Genomic DNA, 25,602 nt, shown 5'->3' with positions numbered 1-25,602 from the left:
TAGTGCTTCTATCAAACTAGAAATATAAAAAAGACCAACCAGTAACTTAGTTTTGTTAAACCATTCTCTGCAAACATAGGTCATTTAAAGCTGGCTCCCCTTGTGATGTCAGAAGGGGATAGTACCACCCCTTAATCTGCACTGTCATTAGCCATTTAGTGCAGACTCTGCTCATTTGCATTTTAAAGGGGACACCCAAAACAGCACATTTTTGCTCACACCTACAAAGTGGCAATTTTAACAGGTTATAATAAATTATCTGTGGGTGTCTCTAGGGACACCAAAGATTTATTTGACATCTTAAAAAAAGTCTTGTCAAATGTCCCCTTTAAGGAATGTTTATATTATATGTGCAGTTACTATTACACAACTATCCACACTTTCGCAGACTATAAATCATATTATACAGGCATTGAATGAAGCAATGCTACTGAGGCAACATCTTACGATTACATTTAATATATTTAAAGCAAAGCATATCTTAGTGACCAGACAATACACTGTATTTTTAGGTGTTTATTCGCAAATCATACTGACACCTCACGCCAGGCATCTTAAGCAGATACTGTACATACAGTATAATCACATTCCCTGTTTTACAGACAAATCACAAGAAACAGATGCAGTGAATGACAGGAAGTTTAATCGTAACTGCTCATCCTAGACCACTTTAAGGTTTGTAACAATGTGAATAGTGAGTGTTCATATATTCATACTTAATGATAGCGCTAATATTATTTGTAAGACAAGAACGTTGAAAGATACAGGTTTTCATTCTGACTTGTGTTTTTAATACCCTCCTCTAATGCATCATTGTTGCAATATATCGTAGTACTGTTATACCCATGCATGTTCCCTTTCATCTTTACACGTTTCAATTAAACAATGCCTCAGGAAATAACAGCGCCATAAAAGGCATTTTGGTCTAAATATCTGTTACAACACCATGCATTCAAATTAAATAATCCAACGACCCCCTCTGTAGGAAACTGATTCGAAAAGTCTTTCAGATAAAATCATAAATGGACGGCCAGCACCACAACAGGACCCTGAACTGTCTGAGCAGAAGGGAACTGAAGCAAGGGAGACAGTGTAGATAAAATGAAGTGATGGCTTTATTAGCATAGAAGAGGACACAAAAATGCAGGTTTGTGAAGAGCCATTATGATTGGCCAGGCTTGCAGGGGCGGGTCTAAGAGTCGTTGACTGACATGTTTTCCACTTTGTTTTGTAGATCGCCATCTCCGCCCTGTTTTTTCTTCTTCCCTCCTTCCTGTTGTTTCTTCTGCTTCTTTGTTGCCTCCACGTCGATGGGAGCCGGCTTCACAAACTTGATAATTTCCGTTAAACCTAAGTGTTAAATCATAACAAGAGTTGGACTTTTCCCGTTTCAGCACTGCATTGTAATAGCAACCAAGCAGATCTTGGGCACTATTGTCTTTTTATAGTAGAATAAAATAATAAAATGGAAATAAATGGTACCCCAGATCTGCTTTGTTAAAAACATTCTTTAAAATATCTTCCACAACTTTGATTTTTGGGTGAGCTATCCCGTTTGAGTCAGCTGTGCTCACCTGGAGGCATGAAGTCCTTGAGAGCTTCCGGAATAAGAATGCCTTCCTCTGTCTGGAAGTTCTCCAGGATGGCACAGATGACACGTGTGGTCGCGCACATAGTTGCGTTTAGCATGTGGACGAACTCGGTCTTTAAAAGAACAAGCACATGAAAACAGTCATTATGTATGAATGAATTACCCAGCATTCATATTCAGATCTGTGAGGCAGCATGGACGGTCACTGTACCTTGTCCATCATCTTCTTGGTCTGGCCATATCGAATGCGCAAGCGGCGAGCCTGGTAATCTGTGCAGTTTGAGCAGGACACGAGCTCTCTGAACGCCTGAGACCCTGGGAACCAAGCCTCCAAATCCAACTTCTTACTAGCTGCATGGTTCAATGCACCTGTGAAATGAAAGAGGACAGCACGGCTTGGGTACAGCCTTATTTTGACAACTTGAGAAAAGGGCTTAGACCACCCAAAATATAATTACATGTAACCTTTAATAACTACTTTCTAAATGCGTAAATGAACAAACCTGACACAATGTTGACGATGCGGTAGGGAATTCCTAACGCCTGATAAAAACCTTCAGCAGTACCGATCATCTCATCGAACATCTCCCAGGATTTATTGTCGTAAGGAGAGGAGTATACAAACTGCTCGATCTGTTAAGTCATGAAAATGGAGTTTAGAGCCGCTAAAACAGAAGCATTGACACCGTGGTTTTATATTATTTTAAACAGCACAGACCTTCTCAAACTGGTGGACTCTGAATATGCCACGGGTGTCTCTGCCGTGAGATCCCACTTCCTGTCTGAAGCAGGTGGAGAGGCCGGCGTAGCGGATGGGGAGGTCCTCTGGCTTTAGCCACTCGTCTCTCAGGAAGGCCGCGATTGGCTGTTCTGATGTGGCGATCAAGTACTTCTCGTCCACCGTGTTGTCGTCCGACTTCTCACTCCCTTTACCAATCACCTGAGCAAATAAATTAGGAAAAACTTTGGTTCTGTGAGGAGATTAAAGCTGTGTCCTAAATGACATACTAACTTCTACACTTAAACTATGCACTACGTACATACTTACACATCTAGTGTAAAAATTTTAGAAGAGTAGTATCATCCCAAACTGAAGATTTTTTTTACTACCCGTAAGTATAAGCGGTTTCCCAGACGAGGGCAAATTACATCAAATTCATAGTACAACGTTACCGAAAGCTAGTTATTATAGTTTTTAAGGCCTTTATTAAAGGGACACTCTCTTTTTTATAAAATATGCTAATTTTCTAGCTTCCCTTGAGTTATACATTTGATTTTTACCGTTTTGGAATCCATTCAGCTGATCTCCGGGTCTGACAGTACCACTTTTAGCATAGCTTAGCATAATCCATTGAATCTGATTAGACCATTAGCATCACACTAAAAAAATAACCAAAGAGCTTCGATATTTGCGATTTTCTAGGCAGATATGGCTATGATATTACGCAGTGCCCGAAAATAGTCCCCTGCTATTGAAAAATACTAAGGGAACTATTTTCGGGCAGTGCGTAATATCATTGCACCTCCTGCAGCAATGTTACGGCAGCAAAGTCCTTGATTATTACGCCAGAATTAGAGTATAGTTCCTAGCCATATCGGCCTAGAAAATCACAACTTTAAATTTTCCGTCGGTCTTAGTACACGATGTAAGTACAGAAGAGTCAAGTTTTAAATAGGAAAAATATCGAAACTCTTTGGTTATTTTAGCGCGAGGCTGATGGTCTAATCAGATTCAATGGATTATGCTAAGCTATGGTAAAAGTGGTACTGTCAGACCCAGAGATCAGCTGAATGGATTCCAAAACGGTAAAAATCAAATATTTAACTCTAGGGGAGATGGGAAATAAGCATATTTAAAAAAAAAAGTGGAGTGTCCCTTTAACCCTTTGGACCTGTGTGAATTACTTCTGTGAAGGATGGATGCACTTTTAGGGGGGGTTTGAGAGTCATGGACATGTCATAGTAAAAAGCTTGGAAGAGCTAGGACATTTTCTAAAATAACTGAAATTGTGTCTGAAAGATGATGGACATATGTATAGCTGAGGACTTTAGGTTGAGTAAATCATGGGGCAATTATAATTTTTCGCTAAACTACTGCTTTTAAATCTACCCACGTTCTTTGATCCCAGGAATGTAAAATACCCAATTATTGGACAAAAAACAAGATATACAAGACCAACCTTATAGAGCTCTTCATCAAACTGGCTCAGCTGGGCAACCTCCTGCATAACTTCTTTCCTCATGAAGAAGGGTGTGTAGAGAAGGTTGTAGTTCTTGCTGTACAGGATCCGCAATGCAAAGTTAATTAATGCTTGTTCCAAGAAAACTAAAGGCCCCTGAAACAAAACATTTGAACCGTATAATGAGAAGATGAACACTTGGCATGTGAAGGGCTGTAAATACATAAATTGTTTCCAGATGCTGGAATGGGGCATGACTGATAAATCTAAAGGTCAACAAACCTTGAGGAAATATCCTCTGCTTCCAGCTACAATTGCTCCTTTTTCCCCTTCGTATCCATCCACCATCACCACCAGGTCCACATGAGAGTACTTCTTCTGTACCGTGCAGTCGCCCCAAGTGCGTTCCACTTTATTATCAGCATCCTGAGAGAGAGGACCATACTAGTTGAGACTAGTTGTCATGGTACTAGTAGTATATTATGAGACTAGAGCTCCATTTCTCATGGTCAATGTAAGGCTGCCATAATTTTCCATCATAAAATATTCATTCATTCATAATATTTGGTATAATCATTAGATGAGCTCACCTCATCATTGCTGATGGGCACAGAGGGATGCAGAAGGTTGCCGATCTCTCTCAGGTACTCAAAGCGCTCCGCCTCCAGCTTTACCCGATCACTGTCTGTCTTCTGCACAGCTTCTTCTACCAGTAACCGTACCTTCTTAATCTGAGTGACCGTGAGGGGCTGTAAGGGAGAGGAGTGGTCTGAATTTAACAAAGCAATACATAAGTGACCCTGGACCACTAAAAATCTGTAAGTGGCACGGGTATATTTGTAGCAATAGAAAACAATACATTGTATGGGTCAAAATTATAGAGATATTTGTAAAGTTCTTAGCGTAAATATATGTATTTATGATATGTAATGTGTGTTGCTAAGGGCTTCATTTGGACAACTTCAAAGGCGATTTACTCAATATTTAGATGTTTTTGCACCCTTAGGGGCGTGTACACCAAATAATTTAAACGCGTCTAAAAAACGGCAGGCGGGCGCCAACTTGTTTATCATTCGTTGAACGATGCAATGCGGTGGTTGGTTGTTGTGATATTTTTCCCACACCTCCTCCACTGTGATTGGACGGCCGAGTGAAGCCCAATTTATAGTCGTACGTAAGCTCTACGCCGTAGGTTATACGTAGACTGTGCGTAGCCTTACGTGCACCTCGCAAAATTTTTAACAGCGCGTCAGTTCTACGCGGGCCGCAAGCGCTGTGATTGGTCCACCAGAACCCCTCCCGTCAGGGAAAAAAACTGTGTCATAGGTATTTCCGTTTGCGACGGTGAAAACAAAGATGGGCCAAGTTTAGAAGTGATTTAACTCAAACTGCAAAAAAGTCACTGTTTATTTACTTCCATCATTGCTGGTCTTCTCAAATCATACACAACAAGTTGCTGTTTCTTCTTCGTTTGTGGGTTAACTTTCCAAGCTGCTTCTTCATTGACAGTCGCGCTGCTACTGTGGTTACACGCGTGGATACTGCCTACCAGTGGTCTGTGCGTGTGTTTGCAAGTCGACACGGATGACGACGCAGAAGTATATATGAAAACCACCGCGTATCCTACGCCGTAGGACGTACGCACAACTATAATGAGCCCTTGAGAACTGACATTGATGAGCTGAGCATTTCTTCCAAAGTTGAACAATTTTCAACTCTCCGCGCTCAAGGGAGAGCTAAAAAAACTGTGCATATATTAGCGTGGACAAAACTCGCCAGCTGCTGCCATTTTTGAAAAACGTGGCTGAAAACGGCAGGCGGACGCCGACTGTCAGCTTTCTTCAGCTGAGCGCTTTGGTTGCTGTGATACTTCTGCTTTGTTTATCAGTCGCTGTACGATGCACCAGTTTGTTGTTGTGATGTTTATCCTGCCTTGCCCCGCCTCCACTGTGATTGGATGGCCGTGTGAGAACTGACATTGACGAGCTAAGCTTTTCACCCAAAGTTGAATATCCTTCAACTCTCGGCGCTCGGCACAGAAAAAATGGCGAGCGATGTCTTTCAGCGCAGCTGCTGGCTAATTCGAAAAACCCTGCGCTTTCATTAAAAACAATTGAAAACATATGCCAGCGTTAAAGCTTTGGTTTGCACGCCCCCTTAGGTTTTTTGCATTGCACTCTCACTCACTGATAGTGTTTCTGCAGTGAGGGCTTCCAAGTTCTGTGCTTCTTCTGGGAGAGTCTCATCATCACCAACTGGCTCTTTTTTCTAAATAAATAAATAGATAAATAAATTGGAAGATGAAGTGAAACCAAAGGCACGTAATAATAAAGCATATTAGCTAGAGCTGATAAAAAAATTCAACACCAAAATATATATATAGATATATGACCAAATGCAAAAGCACTCTTTGTTAGTTTGCTGTTAAAGGTATAGTTCACTTTAAATTGAAAATTCTGTCATCATTTACTCATCCTCATGTTGTTCTAAACCTGTATGAATTTCTTTTTTCTGATGAACACAAAAGAAGATATTTTGAGAAATGATGGTAAACACACAGCAGTAAGTGACCATAGACTTCCATAGTAGGAATAAAAAAATATGATAGAATTTAATGGGTACCGTCAGCTGTGTGCTTGCTTACCATCATTTATCAAAATATTTTCTTAGTCAATTATCACAATATTTCAAAAATATTTTTTTCCTACTATGGAAGTCATTGGTCACTTACTGCTGTGAGTTTACCATCATTTCTCAAAATATCTTCTTTTGTGTTCATCAGAAAAAAGAAATTCATACAGGTTTAGAACATCAGGAGGATGATTAAATGAAGACAATTTTCATTTTAAAGTGAACTATCCCTTTAAAACACAAACCTAAAAAAATTGCTCTTACAACATTAATGCATACCTTCATTTTTTCACCGATGGCTTTGCTGCACAGATTCTTGGCCTTGTTTAGGTTATCCGCTGTAAAGCGACCTGGGAAAAACATCAATGCATAACATTATTATAATGAAAGTGACATCAAGTATGGAATGCATACTTTGAATTTCTTGTGCATTCACAGTGTCACGCAAAAAAGGATTCTTTGTGTTTTCATAACAACATCAGCAATAATCTAACATCAATCTGTGTACAATTATCTGTTTAAAGACCTCACTGGGAAAGCAATGGATAAACCAGTTGTACAAGAATGAAGTTATTTTAAACACCACATCCTTTAATGGTCTAACGACAAGAGATTCATGTGACAACAACAGAGATGCATTTACATTTGTGACCCTGCCAGTGAAAACTCAGCTAAAGAATTTTTTATGATCTACCGTTTTCTGCATAAAATCATCCTACATAATGTTAAGACAATAATGTAAACATACAACCTTGATATAACTTATTAGTCACCGAGTAAGATCATGTCAAAGATTGTAAATAAAGTGAAACCAAAACTTTGATGCTGCTAATCTCATAATCGGAATCTTTAGCCTGGATTTCACAGACATTACAGATAACATTATGAACCATTAGCTGTTTATCATTAAAACCTTAACAAAAATTTACGTTGTTTAATTATCACCTTGTTTTTGATTTCAGTGGATTATTTATTTCTCTGTTACTGCATGTAAGCAAATGTCAGGGTAAAAACATTAACAATTGTGCTAAAACCTGTATAAAAAACATTCATAAGACTTTACACAGGCTACAAAGTATAATTGCACATGCATTGCATAAAGCCAAGGTAACGCCACTGACAACACTGACAGTTTTGAGCTCCTCCTTTAAAGATTGCATCAGATTTAGCCGGGTGATGCTGCGACACTTTTTGGACCAATACATACACCCCTCTATGTCTAAACCCTGAACAACACCCAATCTAACTAGAACTTGAGCACAAAACACACATATTGGTCTTATAAGATGAAGTAAAGAGGGTTAAGCACACTGTCTGTGACAACTGTTAGCTTCAATGCTACATGCTAATGCAGTGCTTAAACCGGCAATGATGAATTTCTGCCTTATCCAGACAGTTCATGTGAGCATTTTTATACAGCACAGTATAACTGATGTGCCCTTTACATTAACAAACATTTGGGATTATGAACGGATCTCTTTAAAATCCTCATTTACATGCTGCCATGTGTTACGCTAGCATTAGCGGCTACTCACATTTTCTCCACTCCGTGTCCGCCTCAACGAGTTTATCCACCAGCGACACATCTTTAAATCGTTTCCTCTGGGTTTCCCTCACGATTTCGGGATCGCCGCCTTTATCGGTTCGAAACAGGTCTAGGTCGAGCACCATGGTTCCTGTGGACGAGGTGTGCAGCACTGATGAATGAAGGAAGGAAACGAGGGAAATAGGGCGGAGCGAAAGAGCAGCGTCATGTGCATATTCATCAATGCTTCTGCAAAATCACAAATCATACCTTGACTAAGTCACAGATAATGAATATTCATAATTTAAAGTTGACGTAGCTTAAAAACATTCCTAGATAGAGACAGAGCGCAGTTATGCTAATTTGAAAACATTAAACAATCCGTCTCCATTTACTTTCCGTCTCCATTGACTTTGCATTGCGAGAGGTTCCCTCCTTGTCATCTCCGGCCTATAACAAAAACAGAATAATGCATAAAAGCTGCTGTGTGACAAGGTGTACAGCCAACAAGCCAAAAAAAACAGAAATACGTTTCTATAAGCCGTCGAGCCGCAAAACCCAGCCTTTAAGGAGAAAAAAGTGGATCACTGACTACGTTTCCCTCTAGTGGGCGCAGTTCTACTAATAGTAGTACTATGAAAAGCCCGTTTCCACTTTTGTGTCTTTAAACGCTTGTTTTTTAGGATCGACAGCTTATAAAAACTTATTTCTGTTTTTTTTTTTTTCTTGTTAGCTATACACCCTGTCACACAGCAGCTTTTAGGCATTACTCTGTTTTTTGTTATAACAAGCCAGAAATGACAAGGAGGGAGCATCTCACAATACAAAGTCAATGGAGACGTATAGATTGTTTTTCCCCCGGTGGGCGTGGTTTTCAGATTATGACGCCTTGCGCTCTGTCTCTGGTCTAGTAAATTAATTCGAGTCAATGTAAACTCCATAACATGGCGTTTGATCATCCTATTTCATTTTTATGACTAACATAAAATGACAAAAATTGTTTTTATAAATTGACATCGCCTGCTCTGACTGTCTAGTAAAACCTAACTGTTTTAATATTCATGAGCCACCGTAATTTCTGGGAACCTTGCTGTCTTAGAAATATCTGTGTTTTATAATGATAGTTTTTTCCTATTTTTCTGTCTTGTTGCCTGCAACAGTTACTATTTCATATACACATTTTACTGTCTACAGAAAAAAAATTATGAAAATAAAATGGTTACTTCCCAGCTAACAATTTTTGGTTCCCAAAACGTTTTCCTAACGTTAGGGTTTTTTTTTTCTAAAAAAGTTCCACTAATGTTATTTTTTAAGGTTTGTTTTTGATTAGCCAGAAAAGTTTTCTTTATAGAAATAGAACTTTATTTTTAGGTTAGTTTAACTTTATGTAACTTTATGTAACGTTAGAATAACGTTAGGGGAAAGTTATTTTTAGGTTATTTAAAAATATCCACCCTGCAACGTTATGGAAACGTTATTTTATGGTTGCAAAATAAAACCTAAAAAGAACGTTCCCAGAACGTTATTATTTGGTTTCCAAAAAATAACCAAAAAATAACATTAGGGTAACGTTCTGTGTTTGTTGGGTTTCTATTTCAGATTCCTAAACTGGTTTGAGTCAGTCAGGTGATAGATGTTTGTTCAGGTTGATTTGTGTATCTGGAATGTTGTCAAGTTCCTTTCATAATATAATCAGCTTGTGTTGAAGGATAACTCTCCAGATGTTATAATGTAATACAGAATAATAACAAACTTGTTTTTTGTTTAATGTTTCTGAATAATATTGTGTCAGTATTTTGCGTGACTGTTTAATTGGTAACATTTGCTTCAGCAAGGTGTGGCCATTAAGTTAAATAATAAAAGATGTTTATTTCTAAATCTTTCACTAAAGCCAAAGTGATCCAAAAAAATGAGAGTTCATTCTTGTAAACATGGAAAATAAAAGCTTTTGGAAGAGAATAAAATGTATAACAGATTTACCTAAATTAGGTTACTTTGCTGTGTGCTTTTTAACGGCAGACCCCCCAAAACAAATTCATGACACAAACAATCACAAACTTAGGATTTTAATTAAATAAAACATTTATACAAAAATAGTGCTGTTGTTTGGTAACCTTATTTTTTTGAGGTTTAATTACACAGAACTTAAATTAGTGTATTATGTAAAATAATATAAAACTGGGGCCCCCCAGTTTGAGAACCACCGTCTTGGGCTAACAAAATAGAACTACATGAAAAAGCTGTCAAATTAACCATGCATAAATCATTTTCTTTTTTTTAAATTAGGACGTATTCTAGAACTATTATATTAATAATAAATCCATGCATAAATGTTTGGAGGTATTTGTAACTTTGTAATCTCCCTTCATATTACAAAAATATTTTAGAAACTGGCCTTATCATTTGGTAAAACACTTCAGGTCAACCTGAGGCAAATGTTTAAAACCATAAAAGTTATTTATAAACTACATCAAAAACATATAAACACAAGACTCCTATAAACACATTTTAGCATTTGTGGTTTCCCCTTATAAAAATACTCTTATAATGCCAAACCTATGAGGTGCATGCAAATACTATGAAAATTCACTTGATTAAATGCATTTAACATTCACACACATAAGAACACATATATGCAATAATAAATACACATGCTGTACAACTGACATTTAACTAAAAGAGCATTCACAGCACCTTGTCTCAATACGTTCCAAAATACTTCATTATCCTTCTCATTCAGTTGTGACCGAAGATGTTTTTAAATAAAAAAAGCTTCCCTATGCTGCAAAACTGTTTGCCATTTTTGTGGTTCCCAAGTTAAAGGGGTCCCCTCCCAAAACTTAATAATATTCTTGTTGATAGATATGGCACAGCTTCCTCCTTCAATGTAGATATATGCAATTCAGGTAATCTATTTTATCCATGTCACCAGGATAAAATCCCCATTTACTTGGAAAACCTAACACCACACTCCTTATAAGTAAGCATTAGCAAGCACAGCTTAATATTGAGTATCAGCAACAGGCAGCTGGAGGTTCAAAACCTTTAAAAGAAAGGATGTCAATAATGACCATTGAATCTGATAAAAACATACCTTCGTCTTAAAAAACATGTACCATATATGACACATCAGTGAGTTCATTTTACTGTGACTGTACATTTGTGTGTTGTGAGACCTTATATGAAATGATGGGAATACTTATTTTTCTTCATTCTGCTCTTCAGAGATTTGCGCTTTGGCTTCTTGGATGGCCAGCTGTAGTGCCGCCCCAGCTGGCAGTTTGGAGTATCCACTTTCCGAAATGTTTTCCACCTGTAGGCTAACCCCAGGCTTGTGCAAAGGCACCCCGTGAAGATGAGAGAAGAGCAAATGTAAATCCTTAGTCAGGGTGTATCTTGAAGCAAGGCTTAGTACCGCTGGGATATCAGACTCCTCGGAGTACTCAAAAATGGCAGCCATGTATTTGGAGAGGTCTTGGCCCAAGGCTTTGGCACGGCACATCTCCTGTCCTATCAGGGCGACGGTGGTTAAGGTAGTGTTCTCTACAGGATCTTGATCCTCATCTTCGCACTGTGTTTTTTGGTTTTGAAGGAGACCTCTGGAGCATATAACCAGCACAAAGTCACACTCACTCATTCTTCTGCAGTGCCAACCCATAATGCCTTCTTCCATAATGCTTAAGGACTCCCATAAATCCAAATGCACCTAAACAAAGAAAAAGATATGTGCAGCGAATTAACAATTTTTAATGCAAGACCAAAGTCATGTTTAAAAAATGACTTCAATAGACTGTGTTTTTGTCTCTTAAATAAAATGTTATACTCTATTACTTACCTCTGTAGCCATATGTTTTTGCAAAAAAGCAGCTAATTGCAGCACAACCTTTATGTGGGCGGGGCCATCATTACTTGAGTAGCAAATCAGGAGGCGAGGTGGGGGGGTATTACGGTCCAGTAGAACACATTGTGCTTCTTCAAGCTTTTTGTCATAGTACTGTTCAATAATATCTAAAAAAAAATAAAACAACAAAATTGCTTTTAAATTCAACAAAATGTATATCTTAAAGCAAATAGAGAGAAATTAATGAAATAATATATGTTTAAATATTTAACAGTCAAAAACAGCTGCGTATGTATTTTATTTATTTATTTATTCTTAACGCCAATTCAGCACCTATGTCATCTATATTCATGGTGAGAACCGGTAAATCTTTACATACATAAGCCGGGAAAGGATCATTTGGCATATCCAATTCACCTAACCTCCATGATTTGGACTGTGGGAGAAAACCAAAGTACGCGACAAAGAGAACATGCAAACAGAAAGGTCTCCGTTCCCTGCCGAGGCTCGAAACGAAGACCTTCTTTCTGTGAGCCAACAAAGCTACCCATAGATTTTATCAGCATTTGTTCTGTCCAATATTTACCCAGCATGGGTTAAAAACATCCCCGCCCATTTTTAGAGTGCAGCGTTACCATTATGCAGAGTTTGGGGGGCATGGGCGGCATTGCCCCTAGACCAGAGCCAGTTATGATTTTGTCTGAGCTATTAATGAAATATAAATATAAGAATTCATATTTTATTTATCTAATGTCACAATTACATCTCGCGTGCATGTGTTTTGGGGGCGTGGCTTTGGAAAAAGCCCAGAAGGGAGGGAGTGGAGTGAATGGAAATAATTAGCTGTGTTTACAACAGTCGTGAGAGGCCTACAGACACTCGATTTTTATACTCTCTTTTTCAGAGTACTTATATTTTACTTATGTATTGGTATATAAATACAGTTTAATAAAATTTGGAAAACAGTTTTTTAGACAATTCCTGCCTATAACTGTAACGCGATACATTGCAAAGCCATTCAATACAGTGGAAAAAACGGCGTTTAAAGAAATGCTGCAGCCTGCAAAACTTTGAAAACATACATTTCCAAAACAGCAATTCAAAATTTAGATAAGTGAAGGATGCTATTCTTATGGATCTGTAACGAATAGATTTTTTGCAGTACTAATATGACCTGTTGTGGTATAGTCAGTTTATTTTTATTGCATTTTTATTTTCAGTTATTTTTCAGACAATTTATTGTGTTTATTTCTTATAAATTAATAAAATAAAATAAATGAATTTTCTGTTTTTGAATGATATATACAGTACAGGCCAAACGTTTGGACACACTTGACTAAAATGTTAACTATGATTTTAAAAATCTTTTAATCTGAAGGTGTATGGTTAAATGCATGAAATTACGTTTGTAGAAAAAACTATACCTGTGCCAAACAGATTAATTTCTGTTATTAGAAAACTAAAGTTTTATTTTACAATTTTATTTTTTAAATAGATGACTTGCACTGAATATTAAAGAAAAATCTGTCAATAAGAGCCCAGATTAAATGTGAAGTCCTTCATTATTTTTTAAAACTCAATCTAAAGTAAAACTTCAAGAACCTTCTTGATAAAATGACACGAGTATGGTTTTGCAATTTCTAGTCAAAGGCTGACTGCACTTCAGATGATAAAATATAACAGAATTTTGCTTTCAGCCACCAACATTCCCACAGTTGCATTTGTGTTATGCCATAGTTTATTATTATTCTGTTATGTGGAAAAATATATAAATAAAGAACGAGTGAGTGTGTCCAAACTGTTGGCCTATGTATATATATGTATGTATTATATATATATGTATATGTATATGTATGTATGTGTATATGCATGTGTGTATATATATATATATATATATATATATATATATATACATATATATATATATATATATATATATATATATATATATATATGTGTGTGTGTGTGTGTGTGTGTATGTATGTATATGTATGTATATATATGTATATGTATATGTATATATATATATATATATACACACATGCATATACACATACATATATATGTATATATATATGTATATGTATATATATATGTATATGTATATATATATGTATATGTATATGTATATAAAATAATTATATTTAAAAAATGTGTTAGGTGTATTTATATTTACTACCAGGTAAACCTCGCAAAAAATATTTACTTAATCGTCATAATCGCCACAATTTACTAGACAATTAACCGTCAGCCAAATTTCATAATCGTGACAGCCCTAGTCTAATTTTGATGTTTTAATAGGTAGACTAAGTAACTTAAGTCTAAAAATATAATAGTTGTCATCTCGTAATTACAATTCTGACACAACATGAATGCCGCATGTATTACAGATGTCAGAATTTATAAATCAACACAAACAGTCACCCTAAGGAAATGAACTATCGGTAGGCATGTTTGTTTTTGTGGATTGGTTACCATATAACCACAGGTTTACTAAAAAAAAAACATGATTAATTACCATTGTAACCACAATAAATTTGCACATAAAACCAAAATGCAGAGGTAGCACCATTTAAATTTGTTATAAAACTCCAACCTGGTCTCATTTTAGTCTTTACTGCTTTCTTCAGTCTTTTCTTATAGACAACGGTGAAGATTACAGCTCCAATAACAGTAAGCAGAATTCCCATAGAAAAGAGGATTATGAGCGAAGATTGCTCTGTGACGTTTGGGGTCGACGGCTCTGATCGAAGGACAGAATAAAAACAGCACATCAATTATCACTTCATCATGGTTAGTAGAAGTACATTATATTTAGTTTTAAAGGGTGTTGTCACTTTGAAAGCTATGTGGCATGTGGCTCCACCACATGTGGTTAAATGTCGGGCCAAAGCGTTTGACTGCTATTACATCAAACATCATTTCTAAGACTAAAACAATATACATCTAGCGGTGATCTCGGAGTGACAACTGAGAAGTACCTCCAGACTTGTAATTAACGACAATGACAAATGTTTTCCTAACCGCATCCACAATATCGGCTGCAATCTGGAGGAAACAAAAAAAAAACACATCCCAATTCATCATATTTATATTTGAGCATTTGACAAAGATGATAAATTTGACGGTGTAATGTAAATCTAAAATAAAACAACTGATAGTTAAAGGAACAGTATGTAGGATTGTGGCCAAAACTGGTACTGCAATCACACAACAGGTGGCTAATACACAAAATGACAACATAAACATCAGTTGAGGGCTGCAACTCCACTTTTTAAATGACAATATCCTGGCCGGACAACTGTTGTTAGTGATATAAGTATTTGAAATAAAAAATATTTCTTAATGTCTAGTGACATAACAGGGCCATTTTATGATTAATTGTTATACATTTCTTACATACAGTTCCTTTAATAGGGCTGGTTATTGGCAAGGGCCTCACGATACGTATCCCGATACATGAGTCATGATACAATGTATCACGATACAATGCAATGCATGTTGTGATACATTGCAATGCTTTTTCTTTTTTTTTATCAAAAATGTAAAAAATAGAGCTGATTTTTTTCTTTTCTTAAGCCAAAGTGCGTCCACACGAAAGCTGCAGCTGTTTTGACATTTTCTGCCATTTTTTCACTCCCGCTAACTTCTGAGACATTGGCCATATATAACAGACAACTGGACAGCAACAACTACAGCAGTGGCGGAGGAAATAGTTTGACGCACACAGAGGGATCCTTAAAAAAAAAAAATCGATTGTAAAGATTGAAATATCGATACACTACCGTGGAAAAATTATCACGATAGTTAGCCGTATCGATATTTTTGCACAGCCCTAATAGTTATATACATTGCCAGTAAAAATAGGAAAATACAGTGGATCAGATGGTAATATCATGGTGCTATAACCACATTTATGTAACAAAATTAAGCCATGTATAAAAGTGTGAGACTAAGTAAAATGTGTAATCTAGTAAATTCAAACGGTAGCTGCAAAACTCCCACAGCTGGGAAAAAAAGATAAAAAAAATTATCGCAACCAAATAACTATAGTTATTAAATTTAATTTGCATATCAAACTTGATCTGGCCGAAACCTGGACGGTTTCACTGCGTTTATTCCTGTGTGAATGGTTGTAGTTGAATGAGAAATCAAAAAATGATTGATGCTCAATTGACAATTTAATTGTATGCTTTATACAAAACAAAAGAAAGAGACTCACCTCACAGGTGTAGTTTGTACCTGCTCTGAGGTTATGCAAGCGATATGTGTGATGGGTCTTGTTTAATGTAAAATCCTGTGACAGTAACAACAACAAACATTGCTATGGCTTTAAAGGTTTTGTGATGTTTGTAACTACAGTTAATTTCCAATCATATTTTTGTTTTAAATAAGGCACTGTATTAAACACACTGGCTCAATGTTTGTGTAGTTTCGTAGTCCGCCTCCAAAGCATGATGAGAAATAGTGACGGATTTTAAAGTTCTCTGGTGCAAGGTTAAAGGTCACAAGGATGTCCTGGTTATCCTGGTGGACTTCAACATATTTCGGGTACCAGTCTGTAATGATGTAAAAGACAGAAATGAACACACACGAGCATTATAGGACACCGGGGCTAGTTGTCACAATTAGAGTCCAATACACAAATGTATTTTGTATGTCGGATTCTTAACTTAATTTTAAAATCATCTAATTTTTACAGGATAGTGGGTTTTTAAAAACAAATATTCATTGGTGTGAAATGTGACAACTAGCCCCTGATATGTGACCAAACTCACCTTTTTTACACTCTTCCAGACCATTTTTTTCAGGACACGCTAAAAAAGACAGGAATATTTGGGTTTATAAGAAAAAATGCAAAAGAGCTGATTTTCCTAAATTGACTTTTTTTCAAATTTTCCCAAAAGGTGAATAGATAGCACATGTCTTACTGCGTGTAAAAAACTCTTTCTTCTGATAAAACTGGTGCCAACGTTCAGGGACGGGCAGTGCCATGACAGTCACCACATATTTGGTATCCAAAGACAGATGAGTAAAGGGGTCTGAAAAATATACCTACACAAACAAAACAAAAATATGTTACAGATATCATAAGTCAGAAACGAACATGTTGTTGTGTACATACAAGTGAAATAAAAGTAAAGAAAGCTCACTTTATATAAAAATATGACATTTCAATGCATCTAATGGTGGAAACAGATACCACTGTAAAAAATCTGTTTTACTTCAACTTAAAATTACAATTTATTTCAACTTTCTTGAATTGTAAGGAATTGCTATTAATTATAGAAATAAAATTGAAATAACTACAGCTAATCAAAAAAGTTAAAATTAATTGTAAATTTATGTTGGTTAAACTTAAAATTTTAAAGGAAAACACCACTGTTTTTCAATATTTTACTTTGTTCTTACCTTAACTTAGATTAATGAATACATCCCTATCTTTCTTCAATGCGTCCCCTTATCTTTGAACAGCGCGTCGTGAATTTGTTAGCATTTAGCCTAGCCCCATTCATTCCTTAGGATCCAAACAGGGATGAATTTAGAAGCCACCAAACACTTCCATGTTTTCCTTATTTAAAGACTGTTGCATGAGTAGTTACACGAGTAAGTATGGTGGATAAAAATGAGAACTATATTGTATGGTGGATAAGCGCTTAGTTTGCAGCACTTCGACCTCGGTGCGCAGTAACATCATCACTCCTGACTCCTCCCCCTCTCGCTCAAACTTCCTTCAATATTGCTGCGCCCAAGGTCGAAGTGCAGCAAACTAAGTGCTCTTTCGCCATACAATGTAGTTCTCGTTTTTTATCTGCTTAACAGGTCGCCGCGTTTTGTTTTGTGCCACCATACTTGTGTGACTACTTATGTAGCGGTCTTTGGATGGAGAGAGCATGGAAGTGTTTGGTGGCTTTTGATTGCGTCCCTGTTTGGATCCTATGGAATGAATGGGGCTAGGCTAAATGCTAACAAATTCATGATGCGCTGTACAAAGATTAAGTGCACGCATTGGAAAAAGATAGCTATGTATTAATTTGTCTAAGTTGAGGTAAAAACATAGTAAAATATTCAAAAACGGTTGTGTGCAACAAAAAAATTCTTGCAGGTTCTATCCAGCATGATTTTATTTCTTACCCTTTGGGCATGTGCAGGTGTGAGGGACAGGTTATTTGACAGAAGAAACAGTTGACACAAAATTTGAGATCCACCAAGAGCCTGCAGGGTTATTTGAAATCCACGTAAGAATGCAATACCTGCAGCAAGTAATAATCGGTCAGTTTTGATGTGCTGCAGTTCATCAATAAAGCCTCACAAAGTTTAAATGCCTATAGCGTTGTTCTTTACCATATTGACTTGGGTTCCATGACACAGTAATAGCATCATATGTTGGATCTTGATCGGCTTCAAACTCTATATGAATATTGCGCGGTGCTTCAACATAATGTAGGCAGAGTTCTGGGGTTTCCTGGCCTAGAAAAGTGTGACAGGGCCAAGGTACACAACCTCCAAAAAGAGAAATTAGCACACAATTATCAATTTTATGCAATTGAGATTTATACATTATTTGAAAGTTGAATAAAATTTATTTTGTTAGGAAAGGGCAATATTTGACCGAGATACAACAACTATTTGAAAACCTGGAATCTGGGGGTACAAAAATTTTAGCATGACACATAATACTAATGATACGCGAGTTTATATATATATATATATATATATATATATATATATATATATATATATATATATATATATATATATGGTAGGAAATTTACCAAATATATGAAATATGATCTTTACTTAATATCATAATGATTTTTGGCCCATAACATTTTTGGCGATTGCTACAAATGAAGAGTTTGGTTCCAAAACGCGATAAACGCCCTTTTAAAAAAATTGTTACCGCCAAAATCAGTATTGTATCAGGTCAGTATTAAAAAGTAAATTCTTAATTTTACGCAAAATTCATTATCCGCTGTGTTATTCTCTCATCTTTTCTACCTTTTTCCCAAAATGTGACAAACGCCACTCCCCCTTCTCTGCAGAATGCAATAAATCCATTCAACAAATGCACCATTCCATGCATTGAATACACAAAAATCCTAGTTTTCCTCATCTACTTTGTACTTCGTTATCAACAAACAAACAAAAACAAAATAATACTTTGATGGCATTGCTAAACCTGTGGTGGTTTTCTGTGACGGGGAAGAAACGTAAGCCATCAAAATCGAATCATTTATGCGAGAGGCACTAGGGAGACGGCAAAATGCCGGCTGCTGCTTGTTCTCCTGACAGCATCAAGCTTCTGTCATGCTAACACATTGACCCCAGCAGATCTTATGAAAATCTTTCCATTATTTTACTCAAAGTCAACGGAAATCAAGCAGGACCAAAACATTTTACAGCTGATCACTTTAAAAAAAATTCAGTGATGACGTCCCAAAGAAGACAGCAGCAATGACAGTGTTCTTAATATGACAAAGTAAGTGTTTTGATTAATGCCATTAATGTTTATTTTTTAATCAGTGTATACCACTAGTCAACTAAATGAATATAACATGGCAAAGATGAATGCACATTTATATAGGATTCAGTAGATTTATAACATTTTGAAAAAAAACTTTGTCGTGGATTAATTGCATTTTGTGGAAAAAATAATTAGATCTTATAATAAATCTTTCAAATCAAATTATGGATTAGAATTTTTTATGTCTTTATAATTTAAAGATGCTACTGTATGTGAAAGTTTGTAACAGAAAATAGTGGTTTTCATCTTGTCACTTTCTTTGTATAGAAAACACGTTTTTACCCAAATTAGTCAAAATGGATTTATTGAGTTTTGGAACCAAACTCTTCAAATATACGATTTATGATCCAGGGTCACACAATTCACAGAGCACTTTGGTGGCAGAAAGTTTCCGTTAAATTGTACACAAACATGTTCTGTAAATGTTGGGGATTGCTCCATCAGGGATTGACAAAAGGCAGTTAGATATAAATCAAATCATCATGCTTTGAAGAAGAAAGTTAACAGAACTAAATAACATGCTGCGAAGCCCTCAACAAATCAACACTTGCACGCTATCTTCCCCTCAAGGCTGCTACGTTCATTGCAGTTACCCAATACAGTCAAGCTAGATCCAGTCATATTATAAGAATGTTGCTCTAAAATAAGTTTTGTTCAGGCCAGGGATAGGAAAATAAATCTGTTGAATTTTTTAGTAACACTTTACAACAAAGATAAATTTGACAGCCGTTAACATGAACTATAATAAACAATCAAATGTTGATGTTTTTTTTTAACATTTGTGTAGTTAATGCACAATTAAACATCATGAATGAACTCCCTTTAACAAAGATGAATAAATTATGTTGCTCAATAGTAAATCATCGATTTAAAAAACATATTAAGTTAAACAATTTCATCTTGTTTTTCTAAGTTCAACTTATCACAAGTCAAAACTTAAAAAGTAGGTTTTGAAATTGACTAAAAAAATGAATTTAAATTTCAGGCTGGATTTTTTATGTATTTTCTAAATAAAATCATCCTACATAATGTAAAGACAATTCTGTGAGAATATAATCTTGATATCTTTTATATTAACTGAGTGGTCATGTCAAAGATTGAAATGAAAGTAAAATGAAAATCATAACATTAAATTATGAGACATTATTCTGGAAAGATTAATATAATTTTAATAAATGAGATCTAAATTGTAAAGTCTTTTTTTATGCATGCATTGTTAACGCCATTCCAGCATCTATAGTTATATTCATAGCGAGAACCTGTTAATCTCTATACAAATTAAAGGGGACATGTCACAAGACTTTTTTAAGATGTAAAATAAATCTTTGGTGTCCCCAGAGTACGTGTATAGTTTTAGCTCAAAATATCATATAGATAATTTATTATAGCATGTTAAAATTGCCACTTTGTAGGTATGAGCAAAAAAATGTTTTTGGGTGTGTCTCTGCAGTAAATGGCAGTGTTGTGGTTGGAAAGTGCAGATTAAGGGGCGGTATTATCCCCTTCTGACATCACATGGGAAGCTAAATTTCAATAACCTATTTTTTCACATGCTTGCAGAGAACTTAGTTTCTGGGTTGATCTTTTTCACATTTTCTAGGTTGATAGAAGCACTGGGGACGCAATAGCACTTTAACATGGAAAAAATCAGATATTTAGTAAGATGTCCCTTTTAATCCACACAAGATGTTAGACATTTCCAATTCACTTAACCATCTTTTTTCCACGTGGGAGGAAACTGTTGTACCCGGAGTAAACCCACGCTAACACATGCAAACTCTACAGATAATGGCATCCTGCCCAAGCCAGGGCTCCTATCGTAAGATCAAAATGATTTAAGTCATTTACAGGCTTTTTAATACACACAACGGAAACTGAGAAATGCGATGAAATCGTCTTGGACAGGATCTTAATACTACCTGTCATCAATTAAGATATACAACTACATCTGGATTACAGTTTGGCTCACGGCAGGTCAAATGTGTAGTGATTGCTAAAATGGCTGTAAATGATTATTATATTGTGCAACGGTTTATTTTGATGAAGCCGCTAGAGGGAAATCAGAGAATGAACATACATTATGCAACAGAAATACAAGTAAACACAATCAATCAATATCATCTTTCTGACATCAACGCTGATTGCCATACAAGTGAGCAGAATCGATTTCTCTGAATGTTCTCATGTAGTAATACAGTGCGTGATCTACAAAATATGCTTCACAATGAACTCAGCAGGGTGGTTTCCCGAACACGGTTTGTCCTTGTCCCAGTCTACAATGCATGTTTAAACTGCTTTCATTTACACTTCACTTATTGTTTGTCTCAACATGCACACCAGCATTGTTTTTTGTAAGGTATGTTTGTAAAACTACTTAAATGTACAAATATAACTAAGGCCTAGTGTCCTGGACTAATCTGCCCCAATATTATAAAAAGTAAACAAAGTGAGTGTGTGTTGCCAATGCAGCTTAGATTCATACAAACAAATTAAAAGATGAAGGAATAAGAAAAATTAAAAGCAGGACGCGTTTTGAGTGCTATGCACCGGTAAACCATAAAGTTAAAATGTGAGTTTACAAGTGATAAAGTGTAATAACAAGAAAACATTAATTGAAGTAGTTTTCCTAAGAGAAAGCATTAAATATACAGCACATATAGGCAAATAACATTGTCCAAATATTTCGATTTTTTTTGACAAAAGATTTTTAGGAAGGATCCTGATGGAGCTGGATTATCTTTTGACGTTGGTATAAAGATTACTTACCTCCAAAAGGACTCGTGTAGTTAATTTTGGGAGATAATTGCACATCATTGGCTGTGATTCTGCAGTATTCACATTCTGTGCTTCCCTGAAAAAAATATAAATATAAATAAACATTTATATGTAAATTTATATACACACATACATACATTCATGATAAATATATATATTATTGCTGGGCATATATTAATCTAGATTAATCTCATACAAAATAAAAGGATTTTTATATGAGTTTGGGGGCTGTGTGTGTGTGTAAATGTTATGTATATTTAAACACACACACATACATATATATACATACATACATACATACATACATACATACATACATACATACATACATACATACATACATACATACATACATACATACATATTACACACATTTAAGAAATGTTTTATTTATATATTTTTATTTATTTATATAAAATATAGTATATATAAAAATATAAATAAATATATATACATATATACATGTTTCTTAAATACATACATGAATGTGTGTGCATTTATATATACATAAAAATTAAAAAATTTGAAAAAAAAATTCCAAATCATGTGCTACTATTTCTTTGTAAGTGCTCAAATAAAATGAAATCTTTTGGAAGTGACATGCCAATGAATCTTAGCTTCATTAGATTGAGAACACAAAAAAAATGTAAACAAAATTTGAAACAAAATAAATAAATTCATAATTTAATGCATGCACGAACAAGAAAAACATTTTCCCCTACTTCAACTTAAACATTTAAGTTTAGTTGCTGCTTTAATTTAAGTAATCCCTCTGTTTCTAAAGGTAATTTTAATTTAAATCATACTGTATTTTAAACACTAAAAACTAAAATATAATGGAAATAAATCCATACATAACTTAAATAAAAGATTGTTTAAATTATTTTGTTCAGTTAATATAAAAACAAATGATTTATTAACCCTTTAACTGGCGCAGCCCTTTTTGAGTGGGGGATTGGTGAAAAGGTGATATACACCTTTATTACACGGCTCTCTGGAATGCTTGATTCTGATTGGTCAGTTGAGACATTTGCAGGTTCGTTCTTTTCAAATAATAACCGCTCCAAAATAATAACGCATAGCCGGTACTACTTGCACAAGTAAAATCGCTCCGCGCCAATAAAGATCAATAAAGATTACTGTCTGTTTGGCGCCATCTTGTGACAAACACTGGACAACCACGACAAGACACAGACAGCTTACTGAGACTGAACTTGACAAAATAGAGCATGACAGCTACGAAGCCATCACACAAAAAAATACAGAATGGGCATTAAAACTTCTCAAAGACTGGCTAAAAGAGAAAAAATGGAGACAGACAAGTATGAAGCAGAGGATCTTAATAAGGTATTACGATCATTTTATGCATCTGTGCAAAGTTTCGCGGAAGGATAAAAATGTTAATTTAAAACAAATATGCCAATAAAACGTTTCAAATTCATATTCATGTCCAGTTTTTTTTCTTATGTGGCAAGTAGCCGTGTAATAAGCGGGATAATGTAGAGGCAGCCGGTAGTTATTGGGAAATAAGCCCCTTCAGTGTGATACAAGACCCTCCGCTTCGCGTCGGGTCCTGATCACACTGTCGGGGCTTATTTCCCAATAACTACCGGCTGCCTCTACATTATCCCTTACTTAAATTAATATAACTCTGGCATTTATTTTTTTTTGGTCTAGAAGCCTAATTTTGGTTTTAATTTTGGTCATTTTTGGTTTTAAAGAAGACACTTCAACATTTTTTAGGGAAGTGTCTAGAGGTGAAAATATTAATTTTTTGTAATTTATTTGTAATAAATAAAAATGCAATATAGTATAATTTTTAATACATAAAATTGTCAAAAAACTGAGGTTTGTGCTGGTTTGCTGTGAGGTTGGCTGCATACTTGTGTCACAAATGAATAAATTACAGTTACTGCATTATTATTACTGCTAAGGTTTGAAATATGAAAACTACATTCTTAGACCTTTCCAACAATATATAGTTTGTCGTGATAGATTAACATTTACATAGAAAATATTGAAATAAACGTAGGTGTCCCGCCAATAACGGGTTAAATCACAATTTTAAGTTAATCATGCACAAATGCAAATGAAGAGTTTGGTTCCAAAACGAGAAGTTTTTAAACATTTTTGTCAAAACATGTTTGTTATTATGATATCATGATTTTATTGTGCTACTTACCCTTTTTTTTGTTAAGTTATAAAGGCTTAAATCAAAACAAACCAACTGCAGTTTGATTGATATTAATGGGAATGCAAAATCAAAAAATTGGTTTAAAAAAATGAATATACTATAATGTATCCATTGTATAAAAAATGTATAATATACATAAGAATTGTATAGCTTGAATGTACTGTAAATTGCTTTGTATTAAAGTGCTTGCCAAATGTATAAAATGTCAAATTGAAATATAATGCTGATCTATCAGCTCAATTGCATACTGACATTAATGCAAAAGGAGGGACTTGCATAATAAAATAAAAAAAAATATATATAATTTTAACCAAAATAAAAATATATAATTCCAAGTAATGTAACACAAAAATGCAACATGCTACAAACAGTAAAATCGAAGCACTTTGTAACACTGTACAATAAGGTTGTATTAGTAAACATTGGTAAATGCAGTAACATGAACAAAAAATGAACAATATTTCAGTATTTTTTAATTCTTGTTAAAGTTAGTTAATATATTTACTCATGTTAGTACATGGTACATTAACTAACGTAACAACGTTTGATTTAAAACAGCTAACATGAACTAAGATCAATAAATGCTGTAGAAGTATTGATCATTGATAGTTCATTTAAGCTTAATTAATGGTTAACAAATACAACCTTATTGTAAAGTGTTACCCCACTTTTATAATTGATTTAAGTGTTCTAGTCTAGCTCTATTAAAACCAATGAAATGCTCTCAAATGAAACTATAGTTAATACAAACACTGCTAAATATAGATACAGCAACTACAGCCATGTTTTGTTAACATAACTTAAGCTGAAAGTCTCGTCTGACCTGTCGGATGCATCCGAGACTACAGCTCTGAGGTCTCCAAGTCATTTGTTCACCACCAGCACTAATACACAAGCTGACCAAAAGCAACAGATCTGCTGTCAGCATCCACGACGACATCATTTACACCAACTTAAAACGTTTTTGTCGACCTCACAGCGACGGCCTGAATACAAACAGTCAGGTCTTTTCAAGTACGAAATAAAGCAAGAGGGTGGGAACAAGCGGGGAGGAGGTAGTCAAAGGGTGGAAAGTTGGGTGAAAAAAACTCACGAGGGTGTGGTGACCCGAGGGAAAACTTGTAATGCAACAGCTGTCAAAAAACCATCAGCACAGCAGGCAGGTATGCTGAACCTGACTTACCTGCTAAAACGGCTATTTTGGCTTGAAAACTTACCATGTAAATAGTGTTGTAATGGATTATAGCCAGTTCCTTTTTTTTTTCATCAAACATCTGTGAAAATAAGAGTTGTGCTTATACAATGATCCCATGAACCCACCACAGGGATTGATGTCC

General features: G+C 35.3%; 2 protein-coding genes across 2 annotated transcripts; both read right to left on the bottom strand.

Moving 5' to 3' along the window:
• Nucleotides 1–501: 501 nt before the first annotated feature.
• On the bottom strand, nt 502–8,147 carry sars1 (seryl-tRNA synthetase 1). The gene is made up of 11 exons (XM_055189124.2): nt 7,938–8,147; nt 6,682–6,752; nt 5,959–6,039; nt 4,362–4,520; nt 4,054–4,197; nt 3,772–3,927; nt 2,310–2,531; nt 2,095–2,224; nt 1,803–1,960; nt 1,575–1,704; nt 502–1,350 (listed from the first exon to the last, which is right to left on the bottom strand). Exons 1-11 carry the CDS (start codon nt 8,071–8,073, stop codon nt 1,193–1,195), a joined length of 1,545 nt encoding a protein of 514 aa, XP_055045099.1. The 5' UTR covers nt 8,074–8,147; the 3' UTR covers nt 502–1,192.
• A 1,830-nt stretch (nt 8,148–9,977) lies between these two features.
• LOC129431290 (interleukin-17 receptor D) lies at nt 9,978–25,581 on the bottom strand. The gene is made up of 12 exons (XM_055189120.2): nt 25,089–25,581; nt 22,063–22,147; nt 18,114–18,272; nt 17,904–18,022; nt 16,700–16,823; nt 16,547–16,585; nt 16,182–16,327; nt 15,991–16,065; nt 14,750–14,816; nt 14,365–14,511; nt 11,763–11,935; nt 9,978–11,633 (listed from the first exon to the last, which is right to left on the bottom strand). Exons 1-12 carry the CDS (start codon nt 25,206–25,208, stop codon nt 11,127–11,129), a joined length of 1,761 nt encoding a protein of 586 aa, XP_055045095.2. The 5' UTR covers nt 25,209–25,581; the 3' UTR covers nt 9,978–11,126.
• Between the last annotated feature and the right edge of the window lie 21 nt (nt 25,582–25,602).

The sequence above is a fragment of the Misgurnus anguillicaudatus genome, chromosome 13 (genome assembly GCF_027580225.2).
Source record: "Misgurnus anguillicaudatus chromosome 13, ASM2758022v2, whole genome shotgun sequence".
Taxonomy (NCBI): Eukaryota; Metazoa; Chordata; class Actinopteri; order Cypriniformes; family Cobitidae; genus Misgurnus; species Misgurnus anguillicaudatus.
This window is presented reverse-complemented; position numbering and strand designations above follow the sequence as displayed.

What these genes read in the sequence shown, in the direction of transcription:
- sars1 (XM_055189124.2), bottom strand. Translation starts at nt 8,073, where the DNA reads ATGGTGCTCGACCTAGACCTGTTTCGAACCGATAAAGGCGGCGATCCC. An exon ending in TCACTGCAGAAACACTATCA is followed by an intron (nt 4,521 to 5,958) that starts GTGAGTGAGAGT and finishes TCTCCCTTACAG; the next exon opens with CCCCTCACGGTCACTCAGAT. An exon ending in CATCGTCAACATTGTGTCAG is followed by an intron (nt 1,961 to 2,094) that starts GTTTGTTCATTT and finishes TTCATTTCACAG; the next exon opens with GTGCATTGAACCATGCAGCT.
- LOC129431290 (XM_055189120.2), bottom strand. Translation starts at nt 25,208, where the DNA reads ATGATGTCGTCGTGGATGCTGACAGCAGATCTGTTGCTTTTGGTCAGC. An exon ending in ACTACACAAACATTGAGCCA is followed by an intron (nt 16,066 to 16,181) that starts GTGTGTTTAATA and finishes TTACTGTCACAG; the next exon opens with GATTTTACATTAAACAAGAC. An exon ending in GTACAAACTACACCTGTGAG is followed by an intron (nt 14,817 to 15,990) that starts GTGAGTCTCTTT and finishes TGTTTCCTCCAG; the next exon opens with ATTGCAGCCGATATTGTGGA.